Below are 21,190 nucleotides of genomic sequence, written 5' to 3' on the forward strand. Positions count from 1 at the left end.
TAGGGGATCCCAGCTTCAAGTATTTGGCCAAGTAAAATTTAATGTATTTTAAAAAGAAAGGGGGTTGGAAGCCTCATTATAGCTTGAGGACAGCGGAGAGCTAGATAAGGAAAAGCAGAACAGGGATGCCAGGGGAGTGGTTTTCTCTCACTGTTTCTGAAAAGAATGGTAACATTACAGCGGAGAGTGACCGCGGAGCCCAGAGCAACTGGAGACAGTCACGGTGGTAGGAATGCACGAGCAGCCACCATGTCCAAGGGTCATGTTCTTCTGGGGATTCTTAGTGTTTGCTTTCTAATTTCTGAGAGGCCTTTTAGTGCATGCACGCATGCGTGTGTGTGTGTGTGTGTGTGTGTGTGTGTGTGTGTGTGTGTGTGTGTGTGTGTGGGTCTCTGGTGTTTTTTGATGCCCTTTAGAATTCAGTTTCTTTTGGGTAAAAATCAGTTGTTGTAAACCCATGTTTTCCCCTCTCATAAGATCTTTTATTTAGTACCCGAAACACGAGTAACACTCACGCATCTGGAAGAGAAGCCATTTACTTTATCTGCACTGTGCCACCTGCAGGGTGCAGACGTTTCAAGGTGAGGAAGCCTCATACTCACGTTCAATATTGGGGTTGTCCTCTGTATTTCGTCTTTGATGATGTCCAAGCACCGATTTTCCTGTGCTACCCTCTCAGCTTTCTATCCCTGTTACCTTCGCAGCCTCAGGCCTGCTCCCGTAGACCCCCGGCAACACGTTAGGGAGGCCAGGAGGTGAAGGGGCTGCCCATCAGATGGACGTGGCAGGGCTCACACCGGCAGGGGTGGCTGCTGCCTCCGGGAGGGGCCCGCCTGGAGTCGGGGTCCTTCCCCCTGCAAGGTTGTGTCCAAGGCGGGAGTCTTTGCTTTTGAGACTTAAAAGTCGCTTGGAACCAAATCTCATAAATAAAGGGTGAGCAGCTTACACAGGAAAGGGAGCTGGTATTTCTGGAGCCTCCATAACAGGAACTGTGTATGTCAGTGTCTGTGCGAGGTGGAGGCTCCTGGCCCCATTTAACGGCTGGGCAAGTTCAGAAAAGCGAATGGCCCGCCCAAGTTCACATAACTAGTAAGTGGATTCCACTCCAGACTGCTTTGATCCCAAAGTCATTTACTTTTCCTCTATATTAATCTGATTATTTCATACCCTTTTTCTAACTGTGTTTAGAAAAATGTATCTCTAAAGTCATAAAGCTAATTTTTTTGGTCTGGTTATGAACCAACTATGGGTGCAAATGAACACGAGGATATAAAAAATATTTGGAAAACATTATCATTATTGAAGGAGGTAAGTTTTTGGAAGGAGAACTCCAGTGTAGATGCCTGAGCTCAGCTGGTGTATGTGAGAGCCCAGCATTTGAAACTGTGTGCCCTAGATGATCAATGACCCCACCCTTTGTTCCAACTTATCTGACTTGAATTTCACACTGGATTTTTAAAAAATTTGTTGATTGATCCACTAGATTGAGAGTCACTCATTTCACGTATTGTATAAGTGGATTTAGGAGCTTAACTCAGTTATTTTTGGTTAGAGAATTAAAAGAACTTGCTGCCCTTAGATCTTCCTTAAACAGAATTGAGCTAAAGTCGGAGGCGGAAGGCAGCGCAGAAGGCGGGCGGGAGTGTGGGCGCCTGTGGACTCCAGCCTGGGCGGGAGGCCACCGCCGAGGCCGCCGCCACCCGGAGGTCAGACCAAGGGTACCAGCATAGAATTCTTGAGATGTAGAAAATACAACACTTTGATATCATTTAATTCCAAGGCAACTCCCTGCTCTTAGGTTTTATGACTTTTTAATCTAAGTTATTCAAAAGTTTGTGTATGCCATTTAAAAATATATATTTTTGTGGAGTCCAGAATACGTACAGGTAGTTTTTGTATCCCACAGAGTTTTTGGCACATGTAGGTGCCCAGCAAATGTTTTCTGAACTGAACTGAACACAACACAGAAATTTGCAAAGCGCATTAAATATACTCTACCAAATTCTGTAGTCATTTATCCAAGTATCTATTTGCTAGCATGAGTAAACTATTTTTCTCAAATACCCTAAGCAGGGCGACAGAGTAATGCATACTCACCAGCGCAGTGAAAAGCACCCTGTGCAGGACGCACCAGGAGGAAGGGGCCGGGCTGATGCCCCGCAGAAACCCGCGCTCGGCCGCGAGCCGCAGGGCCGCCCAGGATTGGGGAGGCTGGTTTGAGGCGCAGAGACTCGCGTCAATCATTTAAAACTTTCTCCCCAGAAACCGAGAGCCCCGGCAGCCCCCAGCACGGACGGGGGCCCCTGCGCTTCCTTCCCCACGCCCACCGCGGACCCCGCGAAGATGAGGAGCCGGGCGCCCCCGCCGGCCAGGACCCCTCCTCCCGCCGGGGGTAAGGCCGCGGCCCCTCGGGACGGGGGTGGGGGTGGGGGGCACGCTCCTTCCCCGACTCTGCCCGCGGCGCTGTTGCCGTCGCTGTTGCAGCTCCACCCTGACGTCTGCATCAGCCGAGAGCTAATACTGGGGTGAAGCTGGCCCAGGAACATGGCTCATGTCTTTGTGGGTTTTCATAAAGAATACCTAACTATCAGTTTTTTTTAGGAAAAGGTACTTGGAAGGAAAAGAGTATTTGGGAAGTGTTTTCCGATGACGCGGCTCACCTCTATTGGAAATAAATGGTTTTGAAGTTAGAGTTCAAAAAGTGGTTAATTTCATGAGGCGTATTTATGACTCATTCCACGTACCTAAGCTTAGGTCCCACGTGGAAGTGCGGGCGGAGGCGGCTGCTGGCAGGTGTGTATTGTGCACCTGGAGCTGGAGGGGCGAGAACCTCAAATTCTCAGGAGTGCCCCCGACAGCGGGGGTCGCTCCCGGCCAGAGCGCGCTGTTGGTCAGCCTGCAGGAAACGTCTCGTTGGTGGCATGAGACCCAATTTAGTGGAAGTATCAGGGCACGTTGCAGACGATACGGGTAAGTCTTGCTTCAAGAGCCTTTACTTCAGTCATGTAGGTGTGTGGTCAGAGTCATATCATAAAGCTGTTATATATTATATCAAATTCTATTATACATTTGTTCTTGGTGTGTGGGGTAAAAAAGTCAGGAGACCATGTCCCCACGGGCTGACAGAGCTGGCCGTCTGTCCTCCAGCCGACGAGGACGGACGGAGAGGGTGAGGTTCGCAGTCACAGAGGACGGGGCCTGCAGGTGGGCCTCCCGTGAGCCGCCACCTGAACATCTGGGAGCATTTTCTTTCGATGAGTCACCAATATTTAAAAGATCTCACGGAGGAATCCGGATCGATGCCTCCATGTGACAAAGCTGGACTACCAGCAGCCCTGGCCCGCGCGCTGTGTAGCCCCTGGGACCGGCTGGAGCCAAGTGGCACCCCACGCCCCCCAACCGGGGTCGCAGCAGCGGCTGCCCACGTGTGACTGCCCACCACACTCAGTGCCCCTCTGGCCACGGTCCCTGGTGACGCTGCGGGAGTGGCAGGTCACAGAGAAGCGAGAGGCAGGGGGCAGTCGGGTGCGTGTTGTGCCGGGTGTCTTGGGAGCTTGTCCATGACCCCAACCCGCTTCACCCCACGTCTTAGTTTGTTGAACAGTTGGTCAGTGAGGTGTTTCTTGAGCCCCTTCGAGGTTCCCGGCACTGTTCAGGCTGACAGTCTGCTGAGGGGGACAGACAGCGGACAGGAGAGCGAAGAAATGGGTGACTTGGGCTCCGACGAGCGCTGTGAGGATAGAGTAGAGGGTGGAGACCGATCGTGGAGAGAGTGGTGAGCATGGCAGGGCCCTGGTAGGACCCCTCAGGTCAGGAGGGCCTGGTGCTTGATGGACCGAAGCCCTCGCCGGGTGAGAGCAGGTGGGGTCTGGAGCCCGAGTGGGGGTGACTCAGGTCAGACGTGGCAGGAGCTGGGTCACTTCTTGCAAACAGGTGGCAGAGCTGGTGTGGGGCCACTCAAGCATCCTCTACGCGATGTTCTTGCTTCTGAGCCTGGATGCAGCGCAATGCATTTAACTCTTAGTTGCTCATGTTGGAAACCTGCTGCTTGGTGAGCCACTCACGGCCACCCGGAGACTCGAGGTGGGCATTCCACCTCCGCCCTCATCTTCTGTGCTTCCCGCGTGGCTGAGCTTGTCCTTCCCCGGCCGCCTGGCCCCGGTGCGCTTGGCCTCAGCTGTGCCAGGAGGCACCATGTGCGGCGGTCGTACCCCAGCACGGAGGCCGTCCTCACGGCTCCAGGCAGCCCCGAAGCATGTCTCCCTGAGGTTTTTATCTGCCTACTTGCGTCTTTCCCGCTCCCCACTCCTCTCCCCGAGGCCTGTGCGAGCGCAGAAAGGTCGCCGTCATTTCCGAAGCGCACATCGCCCTGTTAGAGCAGGTATCTCAGGGCTGCAGCCTCGGCACCGTTGGTGCAGAGCTCCCCGGGCCTGGCTTCAGAGCCTCTCGCTTAGAAATGTGTCCGTTGGGCAGCTGAGGCGGTCAGGCCCCTGGGCATGGAGACGGGGTGTGTCCCCGCTTTGGTGCCAAGGGCAGGGGCTATGGTGGCAGGTCTGGAATCCCTGATTTAAGGAAATGAAGGGGATGAGGTGCATCACCACCTTTGTGGGGCCAGTAGCTTCCCTGCTCCGTTCAAATAGGGTTCTGGCTGGAGGTGGCGGTGCGGCCCACCCCTCCCCGCCGCTCAGGCCGGGCACAGACCCCAGTGCAGTCCCCACCTCCCCGTTTCCCCTCCCCTTGGCCCCAGGAGCCCTCAGGGCTTCCCGACGGCTCGGGTCTGCATTCCCCCTTCCCACCGCTGGCCGCCGCTGCCGCTGTGGTCACCCCTTGCTGTCTTTGGCCTTCCACCCTCCTGTCTTGCCCTGCCCTCGGCTCAATGGGGGCTGCAGGGGGGTCAGCCGTCAGTGCCCAGGGAGCCGAGCCCCCAGCCGCGCGGCTGTGAGCCTCGGCCGCTTCCCCCTTTATCCCGGTGGACCATGAAAACGGGTGGCTTCCTCTGTGCACCCTGGGCCAGAGGGTCGCGAGCAAGTACTGATCGGGTTGCGTCATCCCTTGCTGAAAACCCCGCAGGGGCTCCCTGTGCCTACAGGAATATTTGCCAGAGTGAGTTCTAGAGAACACTTCTGGCAAAGTATTAAGAGCTTTTCCATGGAAAAGGGGTCAGTGCTCAAATAAGACTGCGTGCTGCTCCGTCTCGGGGAGGCACGGGGCACACGAGCCTATCAAAGGGTCGGTAGAGCCATCTGCTGAGACACCTGTTTAGTTTTAATTCAAGCCAGCATTTCACAAATCTACTTGACTGTCGACTCTGTCTTCTGGGGAACACAGTTGGGAAAAACCAACTTAGCACAGAAGTTGGCAAACTTATTCTGTAAATGCCAGAGAGCAAAGATTTTAGACCTTGTGGGCCACCCAGCCCCTGTTCGACCTACTCGCCTCTGCCGTTGCAGTGGGGAAGAGGCACCGACAGATTGACGGCAGTGAGATTTGAATTTCATGTGATTTTCACATGTTACCAAATACTGTTCTTTTGATTTTTTTCCAAATCATTTAAAAATAAAAGGCCATTGTTAGCTTGCAGGCTATGCAAAAACAGGAGGGTCTGGCCCCAGACTAACATTCCAGGTCCTTCTCCTGCTCTCTGTGCAACTGCTTCCCTGGCCTGCGGGCCTGCTGCCCCCATGGCCTGTTCCCCTGCTCCCCACCACCCCCTGTGCACTTGCCCCCCCCTGGCCTGCCCACCCCCTACGTGCCCACTCCCCCCATGGCCTGTGCACCTGCCTCCCCCACCCCCCGCCCCCGTGCCTGGGCACCAGCATCCTGGAGCTCTTTGCGGTTCCCCAGACCTCTCCTGCTGTCTCATGCCTTGGGCAGGACCCACTGTGTGATTTGCTAGACCTAATGCAAAATGAGAAAGTGAGGCTCTTTATTAAAAAATTGTTCAGAATTTCAAGATGGCAAAATCAAAGCGTTAAGCCAAGCGTCCTCTCTGCCTGGGGCCTGACCGACCTCAGTGCGCACGCCTGAAGCTGGCTCTTACCCAGAATTCCGTTCCTCTTCCTCAGGACTCTCTGCCTTCTGCTAGCCCTTCAGAGTGCCTCTCAGCCTCCGCCTCCTCTGGGGGCCTTTCCCTGAGCAGCTCCCAGCGCCCCAGAACCCCCTTTCTATGTGCCACCCCACCTGGCTTGGGCCATGCTGTGCATCTTTTCTCTTACTCTTCTGTCTCTCTGTCGCCTCTACCAGACCAACCTCAGTAGGGAAAGAGGTTTTCCCTGTTTGTAGCCCTGGAGGCCAAAGCAGAGTCTAGGAAATAGTAGAAATGCCTGTGAAATGGAGCGGATCCCTCACGGTTATGCTCCTCCATTGTGGAATCCCGTAGTCCACCCACCGTCCATTACAAAATTAGTATGACCAGCTGCACATTTGCCAGGGAGACGCAGAGCATCACCACTCATGCTCAGTGCGATGGTGGACGTCCAGCAGCAGAGGGTCCCGGGGCAGCTCGTGGCTTTGGTAATGGCTGATGAGCCCACTCTGCCAGACCGTGAGGGTGGAGAGGGGCTGCTCCCCCACCGATGCCATAGGTGTGCACCCCCCAGAACAGAAGCTCCCTGACAGCTGGACCCTCTCGTCCACACTGGGCCGCCAGGACACAGAGTGGCACCTGGCACACAGCAGTGCCGCGTAGTCTGTACTTAGGGAGTGAATGACACGAGTGCCGAAATACAGGGATAGGCGAGAATGCTTTGTGAGCTGAAACCGTGCTTTGTGAATCGGTGGAGATGTTTAAGGTACCGTGGTGCTGTGGAGAGCACCCCGGACCATAAAGCAGGATTCCTGGGCTCTCTTAACAAGACCGACAGGAATGTCTAGTTTTGAGTGTGTTCATACCAGCTGAGGCCACTTGACGCCTGAGGAGTAAGATGGGGACATGGAGGAAGGTGAGAGGGAGGCTAAGGGACGTGCCCGTGACCTGAGGCTGGCAGAGGGCAGAGCCTGTGCCCTCACTGTGTGGGCCTGGCTCTCCCCAAACTCGCTCTGTGACTGCAGCCTCGTCACTTAACCTTTGGGGTTCTCGGTTTTCTCATCTGAGAAATGCAAGTTGGACTAGACGACCTTAGAAGATGCTTCCAGCTTTAGAACTCAGGGTTTTGAAGCAGGGAGTGGTCAGAGCAGACTGTGTGGTTTTGTTACTGGGGGGCTTCCTCAGGGTGTTGGGGTCACTGTCATGGGGACACAGCAGTATTCATGTGGACTGGCTGTTCACAGACCCAAATTCAAGTGTTTGCCTTCTGGTAGACTCCAAGCTATCCGTTTTTACCTGAATTGATGTGATGAGGTCTTGGAGATGTTCAGAGAGGTTTGGGCCATATAATTCCAGACTTGGTTATAAGTAATATGTAAGTTTTAATTTGTATAAATTCTTAGATTGTAAAATTATTGAAGTTGTGATTCCTAAAATAGGAAATGCTTTGACAAAACATTTCCTTGATTATTACAGCAAAGAAGACAGTAATATCCAAACAAACAGTTATGATGGGGGACTCTACGGTAAAAATAAATGGGCTTTATTTAACCCGATCAAATGCCATTGGCCACTTCAAGAATCACCCACTTCAGCTAACTTACGGAGGCGTCGGTGAAATCAAGGAGCAAGAAATCTTCAAAGGAGCGACGTGTTTGCCGTCCCATCTCAGAGGTGGAGGGTCAGTATTCTTTTTATTTAATTTTCTGGTCAGGGTAACTGTCACTTACTGTTTTGTTCTCTGTCTTAAGTAGAGAGTTGATTTGCATTTCCCCCTTTTATGTAAACAGGTTTTAAATTAATGATGCATGAATAGGGAAGGTTTCTTCTCAGGCTGAGTGGAGTGGATTTCCTTCCTTCCCTGTTTAATCCCCGGGGAAACGTCCCTACCTGCTGAAGCGCTGCCTCGGTGGGACTGTCAGAACGGTCTGCTTTCATCGGACTGCGCCAGCTCCCGAGTGATGACTGATTGTTCCTTGGTGTGCTATTTGGGATTCTTGCTGGCCTGGGATCCGTTACCTCCCTTTGGGTCAGTTCACGGTTGTTATCGCACAAAAGAGTGGACCCTTAATTTATTTTATTCTCCAGTAGAAACTTTGATTAAGATACTTATTTTGCAAACCAGTGGTTAAAACGGGAGAGCCCTGTAGATGTCTGTGATCTGAGAGCCCCCTCTCTAAGCCCTCACAAGGTGAACGACTGGTCATTGCTGTCTTTCATGCCATGTTCCTAGAAAGGCCTTTCTTTCGAACTCAGTCTTTGTTGACACCTTCCCCACCCACCCACCTAGGCACCCCCAAGTTCATACCCTGTTCCTAGATAGGGCTTTCTAGGGCTTCCCTGAGAAAATAGAGGAGCAGTTTTCCTACCATATGAAGGATTGGTGGAGAAATGTCACAGTATGGGCCATGGAAATTCTCACGCTGGGGTTCTCCTAATGAAGCCTGGGTAACTGGGGGCCTGGGTGGGGGGCAGACTGAGGAGAGCAGGCTCTTTTCCAGGCCCAGCCAGCAGCGATGCTAAGATAGGCATAAGGTCTTGGACTGTACAGGTCACTCAGTTAAAGATATTTTTCTTTGACTTCCCATTGGGTCATCATGGACAAGTGCCCAGTGTGAATTTGCTTAACAAGATTAAATTCCATGGGCCATTTTAGGGCCAAGGACTTGTTGCCCTCACTTGAGATTTCGGGCCGGACTTTGGCCCTTGTACGTGTAGTGTGAAAGCCGCTCTGCAAGCTGGCTGCCTGGTGGCTGGGTGGTCAGGCTGAACGGACCTTGTCGGCCGCACAAGCCTGAAGAGAGTGATGCTTGTAAAGTTGCTTTGCATTCAGAGCATTTTTTAAATTAAAGGAAAAATGAAATGCTTCCTTAAGTGGAAAAGGATGACTTCAAATCGGGACTTTGGGAGTTCAGGAAACAAAACCTCAAACTAGCTGTTGCGACACATCTTTTCTGTGTGTCAGCAAGTGGGAATAGGCCGCAGCCCTCGGAGCTGTAGAAGGCACAGGACACCGTGTATCGCTTTCCGCACGAAAGTGAAATGGAAACACGTGGCTGCACCGTCTTTACAATGACTCGCGTTGACCAGGGAAACCCAGACAAGCGTTCTTCCCATTTATTTTTTTTTGCAAACCTTCAGATGTTGCAGAATCACCTGGCCGGTCAGAGCTCATGATGCCGTCCTCAGCCAGGGACAGCAAAGGCATCTCTGGTCCCTGTTTTATCCCACAGACACAAAGGCAGAACCCGGGGTCCTGGAATCCCTTCCTCCGGCTGTCCACACGGGGGTGGCTGGCAGCAGCCCAGGTTGTCTCCTTTCTGCCTTGTTAGGGTGGCTTCTGCATCGCACAGTGACTGTGACTGAGTGGGGTTTGCAAGTTCAACTTCCAGTGGCATTTCTGCTTCAGGAATCTTTGCCTCCTTTAATCACTGGATGGGGCTTTTTAGAAGTGGTGCCAAAAAACCAGTTTATACAGTAGGGTTACCACAAACCAGAAAATGGAAACTATTAGCCAGTCTTTCATTAATTACATTTGTGAGTCAATCCGGGACATTTGATAATTGTTTCTTGTAAACATCTAAGTGAATAATTCCAAGAAATCATCTTTGCTATGCAGTGGGGTATTTCCAGTTCTGATGCTGAAGCCTTACCCGCAATTAACATCTTTTCATCTTTAAACCATCACGTGGGAAAGGCAGACTCTCGACAGAGAGCTGGGCTGGCGGAGAAGGGAGGGGAGGGAAGGCAAAACGGGGAAAAGGGGAGGCTTGGGAGGAGAGGAAGTGAGGGCGTGTCCCCTCCCAGCCCGGGGCGCTGACACACGCATCTGCCCTGACAAGGGCCACCACCATGCTGAGGGCCTCTCAGGCTGGGGACAGAAAGGAGCATTTTACTTCCTTGAAACAGCATTGACTTGTACAACCTTAATGTAGAATATGGCTGATCAGACATGGGCAGGACTAGAGGTTAACTTCATGCTCATTGTGACGGAAAAGGATTTGCTGAGCAAGGTAGCATCACAAACAAGATCTTGGGGGACTGTTTGACTTCTGAGGCGAGAACAGGACCTACTGAGCTGTCGTCTTCGAACCGGGTGTCCACTACCAGTGTGCACGCACGCATGTCAGGGTCCCGTTACGGTTCGGCTGCCTGCCCCTGAAAAGCCCTACACTTTCTCTTGCTTTGTGTTGCCATAAGGATTGAAAATAATAAAGCTTCCGTTAAAATATGTGTGTGTGTTTATTTCCGTCCATCCATCCAGTGGTTCAAGCTGATGAGACCCTGTATGTATCTACTTAAAAAAATGTTAAGGCTTTCTGTGGCAATGTTATTCAGGCCATGGTCTGGAAATGTGATCTGCAAGAGGAAGCCCCAAGGGCAGTCAATTGCATGGAGGCTCAACTCTTTGCTGGGAGCCTGAATCCCTAGATTTTGGTTCATTTCTCTCTCAGCCACTTAATTTCACTGTGTGCCCTTTGGCAAGTCTCTTTAACACTTTCAGGAGCTCAGTTTTCTAACCTGTAAAATGGAAATAGCTCTGGTCCTGCACTCCCGCCTCTTCCCAGACCTCCCTGTAGATCGGGGGATGATGAGTGAGGCCTGAAAGCCTTATTTGTGAACCTTCAAGTCCCATTAGTATTGTTGGGACCAAAGTAAGAAATGACACTGAATGAAATGCAACAAAGAGAGAAAAACAGAGGGACGAATGTCACCCCTGAAGCTGAAGAGTGACCCCAGCCCCAGCGACATGACACGAAGCTCCTGCACTCTGCCTGCCCAGCAGGCCTCCCTGCGCAGAGCAAACTGCCTCAGCCTGTAAGGCGGCCAGACGGCCCGCGCTTGGACGAGGGCTGACCCTGTCTTTCCGAACTGCCTTCCCAGGGATGGGTACGTGGCCCAAGGCTGCCCAGCCAGAGTTCTGGAACCCACCAGCGCCAGCGGTTGAGTCAGAGGTGGGCACGTGATCCAAGACGGGCCGGCTGAGCTCCCCCGGGACCCCTGCCAAGGCCTCGGGGGAGGTGCTCCCTCCAGGTTCACGGACCGTAAAGATGCTGCGGTCTTGAGGCCAAGGTGGCCCTGTCCTTGCCTGTGGAGGGTGACAGAGGAGAGTGACGCGGAGACACAGAGCTGAGGATTGGCGAGAGTGGCCGAGTTCACGGTACTTGGGAAGCCCCGATGGGCTGTGCCCAGGCTGCCCCGCCCTGAGCCAGAGCGCCTTCTCTCTCCTGCCTGCTTCCTTCCTTCCTTCCTTCCTTCCTTTCTCTTTCTCCCATTCTTTTCCTCCCTTCTTCCTGTTTGGTAGGGCTGCTTGTAGTCCTTCAGGGTTTTGTGACTTGGAATATTGTTGTGCCCAAAGTCGTGAATCCCAGAAGACCACCAAGGAGCCAACACCGATGCAAAAGCAAAGAGCCTTTATTCGAGCTAGCTCGAGCTCAATCTCTCATCTACACCAACGCAGTGGCAAGATGCCAGAGAAAGAGAGCGCGTTTTCCCCAGAACAAAGGTTTTATGGGTTTCCAGGGCGGTTTGGGGGGTGATGGCCATGGCCCTGGCTGATTGGCTGGGCCGGGGGGTAGTTGGGGGGTGATGAGTCGTGGCTTTGGTCAATTGGCAGGGTCTAGGGGTGGTGGGTGTACTTCTTGCTGACTGGAGGGGAGAGAGACCAAGCTCCAATTGAGTGAAATAGGATCCGGGTCCCAATTGGCTAAAATAGAATCTGGGAGCTTGCCCTTTCATTGTGACCAAGAGTCTGGTTAACCTGCCAGACTGAGGAAAATAGATGAAATCGAGGGGTCATTTGGGAGTGGACACTGACCTCCTCAGACCTGTAGCCAGAGCAGATGTCACTAAACGTGAATCTCTTAGTCCAGAAAGATGTACCCAGTAGCCTTAGTTAAAGAAATGAGACCCAGGACGTGGGCCAGCTGCCGGACAAGAGGAGAGGCTTCCACTTGAGACCCAGAAGGGGAGGCGACAGGGAACGGGGCTGAGGGACGTGCTCTCCTCATCTGCTGTGAGCCAGCTGGTTTGTGTGTGCAGGTGTTGGGGGGCAGGGGAGTCGCCAGGTGAGAACTCAAGGAGCCGGTCACACGATGGGGCTCTTCATGAGTCACACAACCTTCTGCACACAAACCGAGGGGACCCACGCTTTGGGTAAAAAAATAATATACTTGGTGAATGGATGTTCAAGAAAACTACGCTGAAGCTGCAGAGTACCCCATTTCTCTCCCTGTGGATCCTGCTTACTCTTCAATAAATAAATGTCGGTAACTTGAAAATTACAGATAATGTGATTATCTCTTCTTTTAAAAAAGGGGCTGCTCTTTGCATTATAAGAATTCAAATTAGATACTATAACTCCACCCAAAGAGATGAAATATGTGCATAGGTTCTCAAGAGATGAAAGAAAAGTGTACAAAAGGGAGAGAAAAGTCATACAAAAAGAAATAAAAAGCTATGAAAATGATGGTAGCAGTTGAGATGTGGGATGGTATGACACTTCCTGAAGGGGACTGTCTTCCTCCGCCCGTTGGGTGATTTACAGATATTAACTCATTAGATATTCACAAGCACCCACTGGAATGGAAGTGACTAGAACAGAAAGAATGAGAAAAGTATTAAGACATAATAGAAGACAACTTTCTGAAATAAATACTTGACTGTGAAGCTCAAATGGACACATCATGTGCCAACAAAATCGGATGGAATACTGTATGTACACTGAGACATTTTCAACAATGTTCAGCTCTAGAACACTGCCCACTACATGCACATACTCAGTTAGCAACTGTTGGTTGAGTGGGTAAAGGGAAGAAGGTATCCCATGGCCATCCAGGCTGTAGGAGAAAAGGGCAGACTGCCTCTGGCTTTATTAGAGCGTCCCTCTGTGCCACAAGTCAGTGGGGTTATGTCTGTGAAGTCCTAAGTGTGAAAATGATGATTATGGAACAGAAACCTTAATGGCATAGTAGTGACATAACTAACCAAGCTGGTACTTGGAAGACTGAGCACTGGTTCTCTTCATCATGGAATAGCTTTGTTAGTAGCTACAGTCTGAAACTGAAACAAAGTTAGAGAAGAATGATTTCGGCATCCTAACATCTTCCCTTGTTTTTTTCCCTTAACTTTAGAGAAATCTTTTAGAAACTAGTGTCCCTTGGGAAGACCCGTTCATCTGAAGTTCCACAGTTCCTTCAATTTCACCTCGATTTCTATTTCTCTGTAAAATTCAAGTAAAACTTACACTTGATAGCTTTAAATTACAATGACATGTATGGCATGATCCCATTTATATGTATCCTTTACCTACCCACCCTCCAAGTCACCCTTCTGTTCTTCCATTCTTTCATCTTTTCCTCTGTGTATATGAAAAAATGTGTCTGGAATGATATTTGCCACATATCAACAATATTTATTTCTGCATGGTGGGATCCTGGATGATTCTTTAATATCTTCTTTGTACTTTCTTATATTGCCCGGCCTTAAAAATTAATAAATATATCAGTCTTTGCAAAAATAGTGAAGTCATTATTCTTTTAAGAAACTAAGGGAAATGTGGCTGAGACAGTGTTTCCATGTGGAAAAGGCAAGCATTTGCCAGAACGATTCTGCGGCGTCCCACCTTACTCGACTGTTCTCATTAGACGAGCGTGCCTTGGTAAGCTGGAGGCTGGGAGGTGGGGAGGCGGGCCCTGTGCAGGAGCGGCTTGCTGCCCAGGTGTGGTCTCTGGCATAGCAGATCAGCATCACCTGGGCGGGAGCTTGTCGGGAATGCAGAATCTCAGGCCTCCTCCCAGACCTGCTGAATTCTCACAAGATCTCCAGGCGATCTGAATGCACGAGGTATTTTGGGAGACACTGTTCAGTGGTCAGTGCTGGAGAAACGGAAGGGAATTGAAGGAAAGCACTGTGGGCGTCACCTCATTCTGACCTGACGGTCAGAGACGGTTTCCTGGGGGGCTTGGGGCTTGGGGTGCCTCTCGAGTCTGATTTTCAGTAGAGGCGGAATGTTTCTTGCTACAGGAGCAGCGCGAGCGGAGGGGATTTGACTCGGTGGCAGGTGCGACGTGACAGATGGCCTGGTGAGGTGGGAGCATGGGCGCTGAAGCTGTAGATGCAGGGAGCCACGGAGAGGTTTTCCACAGAAGAGTGACTCTCCGGCAGAACCGTGACACGCGACCGGAGAGGGCAAAGCCTGGGCCGAAGGGGGCCATGGGCGGCGGGTGTAAACCTGGTTCCAGCAGTGACCCTTACGGAGAGGGCAGGCGCCCCAGCTCTGCCCTGCGCCCACGTCCCCGAGCCCCAGCGGTGAGAGGTTACCAGAAGAGTTTCCAGACATGTCAGCACTGTTTCAATGACTGACATTGCAAAGAGAATTCTGCATAAACAGTCACATGCCAACACAATGAAATTAAAGAACATGATTTTAAAGGAATGCTCATACGATCAAAATTTAAGAAAAGAAAGCCTTCTGAGGTATCAGTAGCATTGGGCTGTGGCTCAAGATTTTAAAAATATGAAGACTATACATGAAATCTTTGTACCTTTTCCAGTAATCGCTGACCGGCTCCTACTAAAGCTGTGTGCATATGAACTCGATCAGACAGTGCTTTAGTCCACCCCTGACTCCCTTAGCTCCCAGTAGGAGCCCAGTGCCCTGTGCCCTTCACAGCCCCACGGTTCCGAGACCCCTCGTGTGACAATTTACCAAAGTTTTCAGATGTGCCAGTCCCTGTGCTGGGCAGAGGCCCTGCTCCATTTTAAGATCAACCAGAGCCAGGGGGCTCAGGACCTTGCCCCGGCCGCGTGGCTGGTGAGCGCCAGGCCTGGGGTTTGGGCTCAGGGAGCCCAGGGCCCGCGCCTACGGGCTCAGCTGCCTGGTAGTGGTCGTGCAGAGACCCGGTCAGCCCCATTCTGCCCTCCGGGCCCCAGCACGGCCGGCCTCGGCGTGCACACCAGGGTACCAATGGAGGCAACCTTGTCCCTGGCCGTGACTGCAGGGAGGGGAAGGCCTTTAGTTGAAAACTGACTTGATTCCAATAGTTGTTTAGGACAATACTGAAAAGAAGGCCTTCCCTCTATTGTCCTCAAACTTTCTGCTAGTTCTGGGAGTGATAAGCATAGGAACTTCCTGGGCCTCGGAGCCCGCCAGGCTTTTGGTATTTTACTTTTCCATAGAGTAGATTTCCTCAATTTCTATCTTCTTTGAGATCTCCATTTGAATTTCAGCTATGAGAATGTTGACAAAGAGGATCCCATCCCCATATTCTTTCTTTAATTGGCCAGGGACATCTTGCTACCAGATCTGTGTATGAACATAAAGCAACTGTTTCAGAGTATTAAGTAATTAGACATATTTTGAAGATTAAGTTTATCTTTTCTCTATGACAAAAGGAAGTGTTAAGAAAAGGACATGTTTATGGAAAAACTGATCCTTGGAGAAGCTAATCTTTTTTTTTTTTCTTTTACGTTTGCATGCTAAATAAATCCCTGGGGCAGTAGTGGAGGGTAGGACATGGCAGTGGACATTCACTGGAGGTCTTACTCTCTAGGGAGCAGGAGCAATGGACACATAGATGTTCACAGGGGACCCTGGCCACACATATATGCCTTCTGTGTGAATTTTTGGAGCAAATTATATTCGGTGGCAAAAAAAGAAATTTTGTTGTAAAACTTGCACTGTTATTCTTTCAGTGTTTTTTACTTTGGAATTTTGTACAGATATTTAAAAGTAAGTCCTTTGAGGTCTCATCAGTTCCAGCTAATGAGAAATTGTGTCCTTCTTAGAAGGTCTTTACCTTAAATATAACCTTAAATACAAACAGGCATAAAGTCCTGCTATTGGCCGGCCACCGCACTTTTATTTGGGACACCGAATGTTTGTCATCTGGGGACCGCCTGAATCTACCTTCAATTTTTTAACATTTAAAATATTTCTGAAAATAAAACATGTTCAGAGAGCAGTCATTTAATTGATGTTTTAAAATGGAAATAGGACACGCTGTGAGGTAGTGAAAGGAGAATGAATGGGAAATGCTAAGACCCAGGCTCCAGAGCTGACCCTGTTGTGTGACCTTGGGCACACCCGAGCCATTTGGAAACAGTTTTCTTTTGTGGAAAAAGAGAAAGACAGTCTCTCAGCTCCTGAATGCCAGGCTTTTGTGATTCTGGCGCACCGGAGTCCTTTCCTGCTGTCACAGTGGCCCCTTGTGGTGTGTATCCTTAATCAGTTTTTCAGTCTGCAAAGTAAACTTTGGATTTTTCTGTGGGAGGTTCGGAGTAACACTGTTTCATATTGTTAAGCAAACCTGACTTGTTTTTAATACTAAATTGTAGCTGGAAATAAGACGTTGATTTAAGGGGTTCAGAGCGAGCACCAAACCCTGTTTTATAAATATTGGCCCATGGATTCTTCAGGAGCTGCGCACAGCAGCTCACAGCCGTTCAGAAGAGCTGCCCGGGCTTCTGTGCTGAGTGTGTCCATTCCTCTTCCTCCCAGGGCCCCGGGGGAGAGGCGGCCGAGGGCCTCGTCGTGCCCCACCAGCTTGGACCCAGGCAGGCTGGAAACCACAGCAGGTGAGGTGCTTGTGTTCTTACAGGTCACCAGCCAACACTCTGACTTCAGCATCTCCATTCGTAGGAAAAATGATTGCACTGAAGGTGTCCTACGTTGACTCACTGGAAACCCCAGGAACTTCGTGCACCTCAGTATCTGCATCACGTATCAACATTATTTTTATAAATTTTTATTATTTATCTCAGCAGTCATAATTCTTACCATTTACCCAACTCTAGTGCCTCAAACATCTATAGATTACAGTCTTAATGACTGTACTGAAATTATTTTGTAGACGTATTCGGCAAATTGCAGAACTTGACATCAACATAGTTTTTGAGTTTGGAACTTGAGTTCAAAATCATTGCTCACTTCCAAGAAACCTTTAACTATACGAAGACAGTCCTTTGGAGCTTTAAACTGAGAAAAATGTAGGACAATACAAATCACAGGCTAGATGTGATGTCAGATGTATTCATGCAATGGAGTATAACAGATAGATCAACTGGAATACATTTATAACATTGAAGGAAATTAGTACAAAATGTGATAGTACATGAAAAATCAAGTTGCAAAACCAATGGCATATGTTTATGGGCACAGGTCTGTGTGGTAAGATGTAGAGTTAGGCACAATAAAAATAACCCAGGTTAGGATGGTGAGAACCCTTGGCGGGAGAGGTAGGGATGGATGGGGGTACCCAGGGGGCATCACCTATACCTGTAACGTTTATTTGATATAAGGGAGAGAATGAAAACAGGGTTAGTATTTGACTAAACTATTTGTAGGTGCACAGGTGTACGTCGTGTTCTTCACTCTTATTTTGTGCACATGAAATTTTATGGAAACAAACTTATATTAGGTTCAAAAAATTTTTTTTACCATCAAAACTAATTTCTTATCCCTAAAATGACTTTTGTGGCCAGTGGAAATTTTTGTAGCACTCTGGGAAATCTTAGCTAGACTGATTTCCGCGTCCACTCTGTTGCTAAGGCTTTTACATTTACGTGCTAAAAACATCAGCCAATAAACATTGTGTCACGTTTCTGTGTGCAGAGCGCAAAGCTGTGGTTAAGAACTATAACCACTGAGACAGCAGAATCTTCAAAAACATGCTGAAATTTCTGCTTGACTTACCCAATCCAATTTCCTGTTGAATCATAATTTTAAATTTAGCAAACTGTGAACCTAGATGAAAGTACTTTCTAAAATATTAGGTTGTTGCCTGAGAGTGAGAAAAACTTTGTTTTCCATGGATCTTAAAAAGTAATCACATGATTCCATGCTTTGGTTTCTAGAGTAGAACCTGGTTTTGTATATAAAACAGGATTTTTATGGGGAGCAGAGCTGGAGGAGGTGAATCTTAGGGAAGCAGAGCTGGGAGGAAACATGCAGGGGGTGAAGTGGGAGAGTGGACACAACTGCCCATTCCCGGGAGCGGGTGGAAAGCAAAGCCTTACACCGCGGCACCTGGCCACCTTCTGTTCTGGGAACAAGTCAGAAACAGTCAGGACGGCGTGCAAGGGCCCTGACTTTCCCAGGGTGATTTCTCACCCCTGCTGTTCAGCTCTTCCTGGGGTGAACATGTTATTGATCAGTTTGTCCTGAGAAACAGGTCGATAATCGTGGTTTCCCATGGAGCTGTTCCATTAAAGAGCATATTGCATAGAGGATAAAAATGTTGATTTGAATTTGTTGGACTTGAAGTCCGTATTTCTGGTAAATTTAAGTGTGTCATAAATAATTGTTAAATTATGTATCTGGTTTAATATCTTCCAGCTTCTCACTTGCCTTGATATGTGTTGGTCTTATTCACATACTTTGGACTCTGAGTGGGCCAGATACCTAGGAATATGAGCAACTGTGTTTTTTATACTGCGTGAATATTAATGTTTATTTTTAGAATCTGCATCTGTAATTTATCAAAGTCCGGGCAGACTCCTGAAGTAGTGCTCCAGACAGTTGTGACGGTGGTTTACAGCCTCTGTGTGCAGTTCTGAGACCCTGAAAGCCATGATAGCCAAAGTATTTTTCAGTCTCCTTTAGTGGCCACGTCTCACTGGACCTGATGGGAGGCCAGGGACAGTCTGTGGTTAGTGTGAATATAACACATTTTGCTGCTCCCGAAGGCCCTGCTGGGGTGGAATGTGATAGGCAGTGTATGCACCATTGCCTTACTAAAATTCACATTTCCCTGAACCCCAAACCACATCTGGTCCCAGAAGCTTTGGATAAGGGCTTGTGAAACTGTCCTGATATGGACTGGTTTTGTCCTAAAGACAATTCAGGTCAGTGTGGTGATGAACTCTTGCCTCCGGGTTAGACGGTCTGTGTGAGATCTTGCTGTGAGTTAACACTGTTGGCGGCACCTACACTGTTTGCTTAGGTCTCCGTTGACAACCCGTCTCTCTGCCTTGTGCTCAAGGGCTCTTCAGGCCCAGTGTACATTGGCCTCTCTTGGTGTTCAGAAGGTTTGATAAAAAAATCACCCGAGGCTCCCTGCAGCTGGGGGTGTTCCTTTCTGGCAGGGAGTGCGTCCGGGGAAGGCTCAGGTCTGAGTGGGACGGGGGAAGCATGTAGCTCTCCGTCTTCCCCTGGGTGACGTCGTCATGGCATGTGTGGAAAATTCAACATGTGTGGTGTGTCTTTTCTCTCAGGAGTAATACAAGTACCTGGGAGGTTTTAGAAAAAACAGGAGCACGTGAAAACACTAATGCCCCACAATGCAGTACTTGGAGGTGGCCATTGCCACCCCATTTTCCGGAGGAAAAGTAAAGCCGCTTGCCCAATGCCAACCAGCTAGGAGGGAGCAGCGCTGCGGTCCAAACCCAGACAGCCACTGCAGAACCCGTGTCCTTACTGGGGCCACCCGGGCAGCCCATCCGCGGCTCCCTGTCGCTGCTGGCCAGCGCACACAGGCCACGCGCCCCTGCCCCGCTCTCTCTGTGGAGCCCTCGGCTCTGCATGGGCTGTGTTTGGGTCCAGGTGCCCACTATGTGGGCGCTCAGTTGGTACTGGGCCCTGTGAATGGGCAGGGGCTCCCGGAACCAACTCAGACTGGGTGCCAGGTGAGGGCCCCACAGGGTGGAGTTCAAAGGAGAGAGGCTGTGGGTGGCGTCTCCAGCACCCTCCAGCCGGGACTGTTGGTGCTCTAGGTCTTGGCGATATTGCCTGGGTGAAATGTCATCATGATCCACAATTGCTCATATGATTTACATTCCCCTCAAGCTACCTGCTCGTTGGCTGGCTTGCTGCAGGGCAGAGCAGCATGGAAGCCAGATACACGGGCTGCACAGCTGTATGACCTGCAGCAGGTAGCTTAATGCCCCTGAGCCCCACTTTCTTCATCTGGAAAGTGGGGCACTTTGGGGTCTTCCACATCCTGACACAGGAACCTCCTGCAGGCCCGCTGCCGCTGGAGCAGACAGGGTGGCCGCTACTCCTGAGCAGCCTGTGTCCGTAGGCGGCGCCTGCTCCGGACTCAGTGGCTCAGTGCCTCCCGACACACCTCCGACCCTGACGGCCCGAGCATTCATCAGGAAAGTGAATGCGTTACTCACTGTCACTAGACGTGTGCCTGCACCATGCCTTTTAGTTCTCAAAGCCTGAATGCCAATATTTTAGTCCCTGTTTTGCTGGTGCAGCTCAAAAAAGATCAGAACCCAGACCTCAGTTGCCCGGTGCATACTAATGAACTTGGAATTTGGATCAAGACCTGCCAGTGCCCCAGATGCAGGCTTTTCCCACTGCCCCCTATAAGGTCCCATCTCACTGATGGCACTGGCCCCACGTGATGCGGGCATTTTCTTTTCTAGAGGAAAATATCCCCGCAGGCCTCCTTTTTAGAAAATTTTTCATTAAACATTTTCAAAATCCTTATTCTTTACATACCTATAGTCCTCTATTTATTCCATATTACAGAAGGATAAGTTTAAGTAAAAAAAAATAACTCAAAACTATTTGCTTACTGACAATAATTTCAACATGTACAAAGCTTAAGACTTTATACAGCGTTCCAATCAGAGTTAAACGTCTTGATCTCTTTACATTATCTTGCCTGAGTTTAATTTGGGGTGATATGATTAGAAGACTTGTAGTTCTAATTAGAAGGAATTGGACTTGGGGGGCAAAGTGTTGTTTAATTCTAGAGTTTATTCATTTTAATGATGAGTGGCAGGGACTGGTGGTGGTGCTCCAGTTCCAACCCCTTTTTCATGGCTCTCTCCTGGTCTGGATTTCTTCTGCAGTCTCAAAAGCCGACTTGCAAGAAAAGGATACGGAAATAGAAGCAGAAGAAGCCTTTTGGAATACCAGGATTGTACCGATATTGCATGAATTAGAAAAGGGTAAAAAAAATACAGTCTTTGTTTTAAGTTGAAAATATCTGTAGTTATTTATGTGTTCCCCAGTGCCCTGGTATTTTTAGTACACTTAGGCATTTCTGTGAACGTCAAAAACAAATGAAGTGTCATCTATTTATTTACCCAGAAGTGTATGTATGAGCTATTTACATGTAAACCTAAATTTTAGTGAGTGAACTTATACTTTAGATGAGCAAGAGAGCTTACTTCTAAAATACCCCTGGAATATAAATTAATGATCACCTT

The 21,190-nt window shown here is 49.6% G+C and overlaps 1 protein-coding gene across 1 annotated transcript in view; it reads left to right on the top strand.

The window, feature by feature from the left end:
• Positions 1-21,190, top strand: part of ARMC2 (armadillo repeat containing 2) — an 87,707-nt gene that overhangs the window by 8,300 nt on the left and 58,217 nt on the right. Inside the window, exons 4-7 of the mRNA XM_057489466.1 lie at positions 2,263-2,392; positions 7,502-7,706; positions 16,527-16,603; positions 20,831-20,929. Coding sequence (XP_057345449.1) covers positions 2,263-2,392; positions 7,502-7,706; positions 16,527-16,603; positions 20,831-20,929 — 511 coding nt within the window. The remainder of the gene's footprint in view (positions 1-2,262; positions 2,393-7,501; positions 7,707-16,526; positions 16,604-20,830; positions 20,930-21,190) is intronic.

This window comes from Manis pentadactyla, chromosome 12 (assembly GCF_030020395.1).
Source record: "Manis pentadactyla isolate mManPen7 chromosome 12, mManPen7.hap1, whole genome shotgun sequence".
Lineage (NCBI taxonomy): Eukaryota > Metazoa > Chordata > Mammalia > Pholidota > Manidae > Manis > Manis pentadactyla.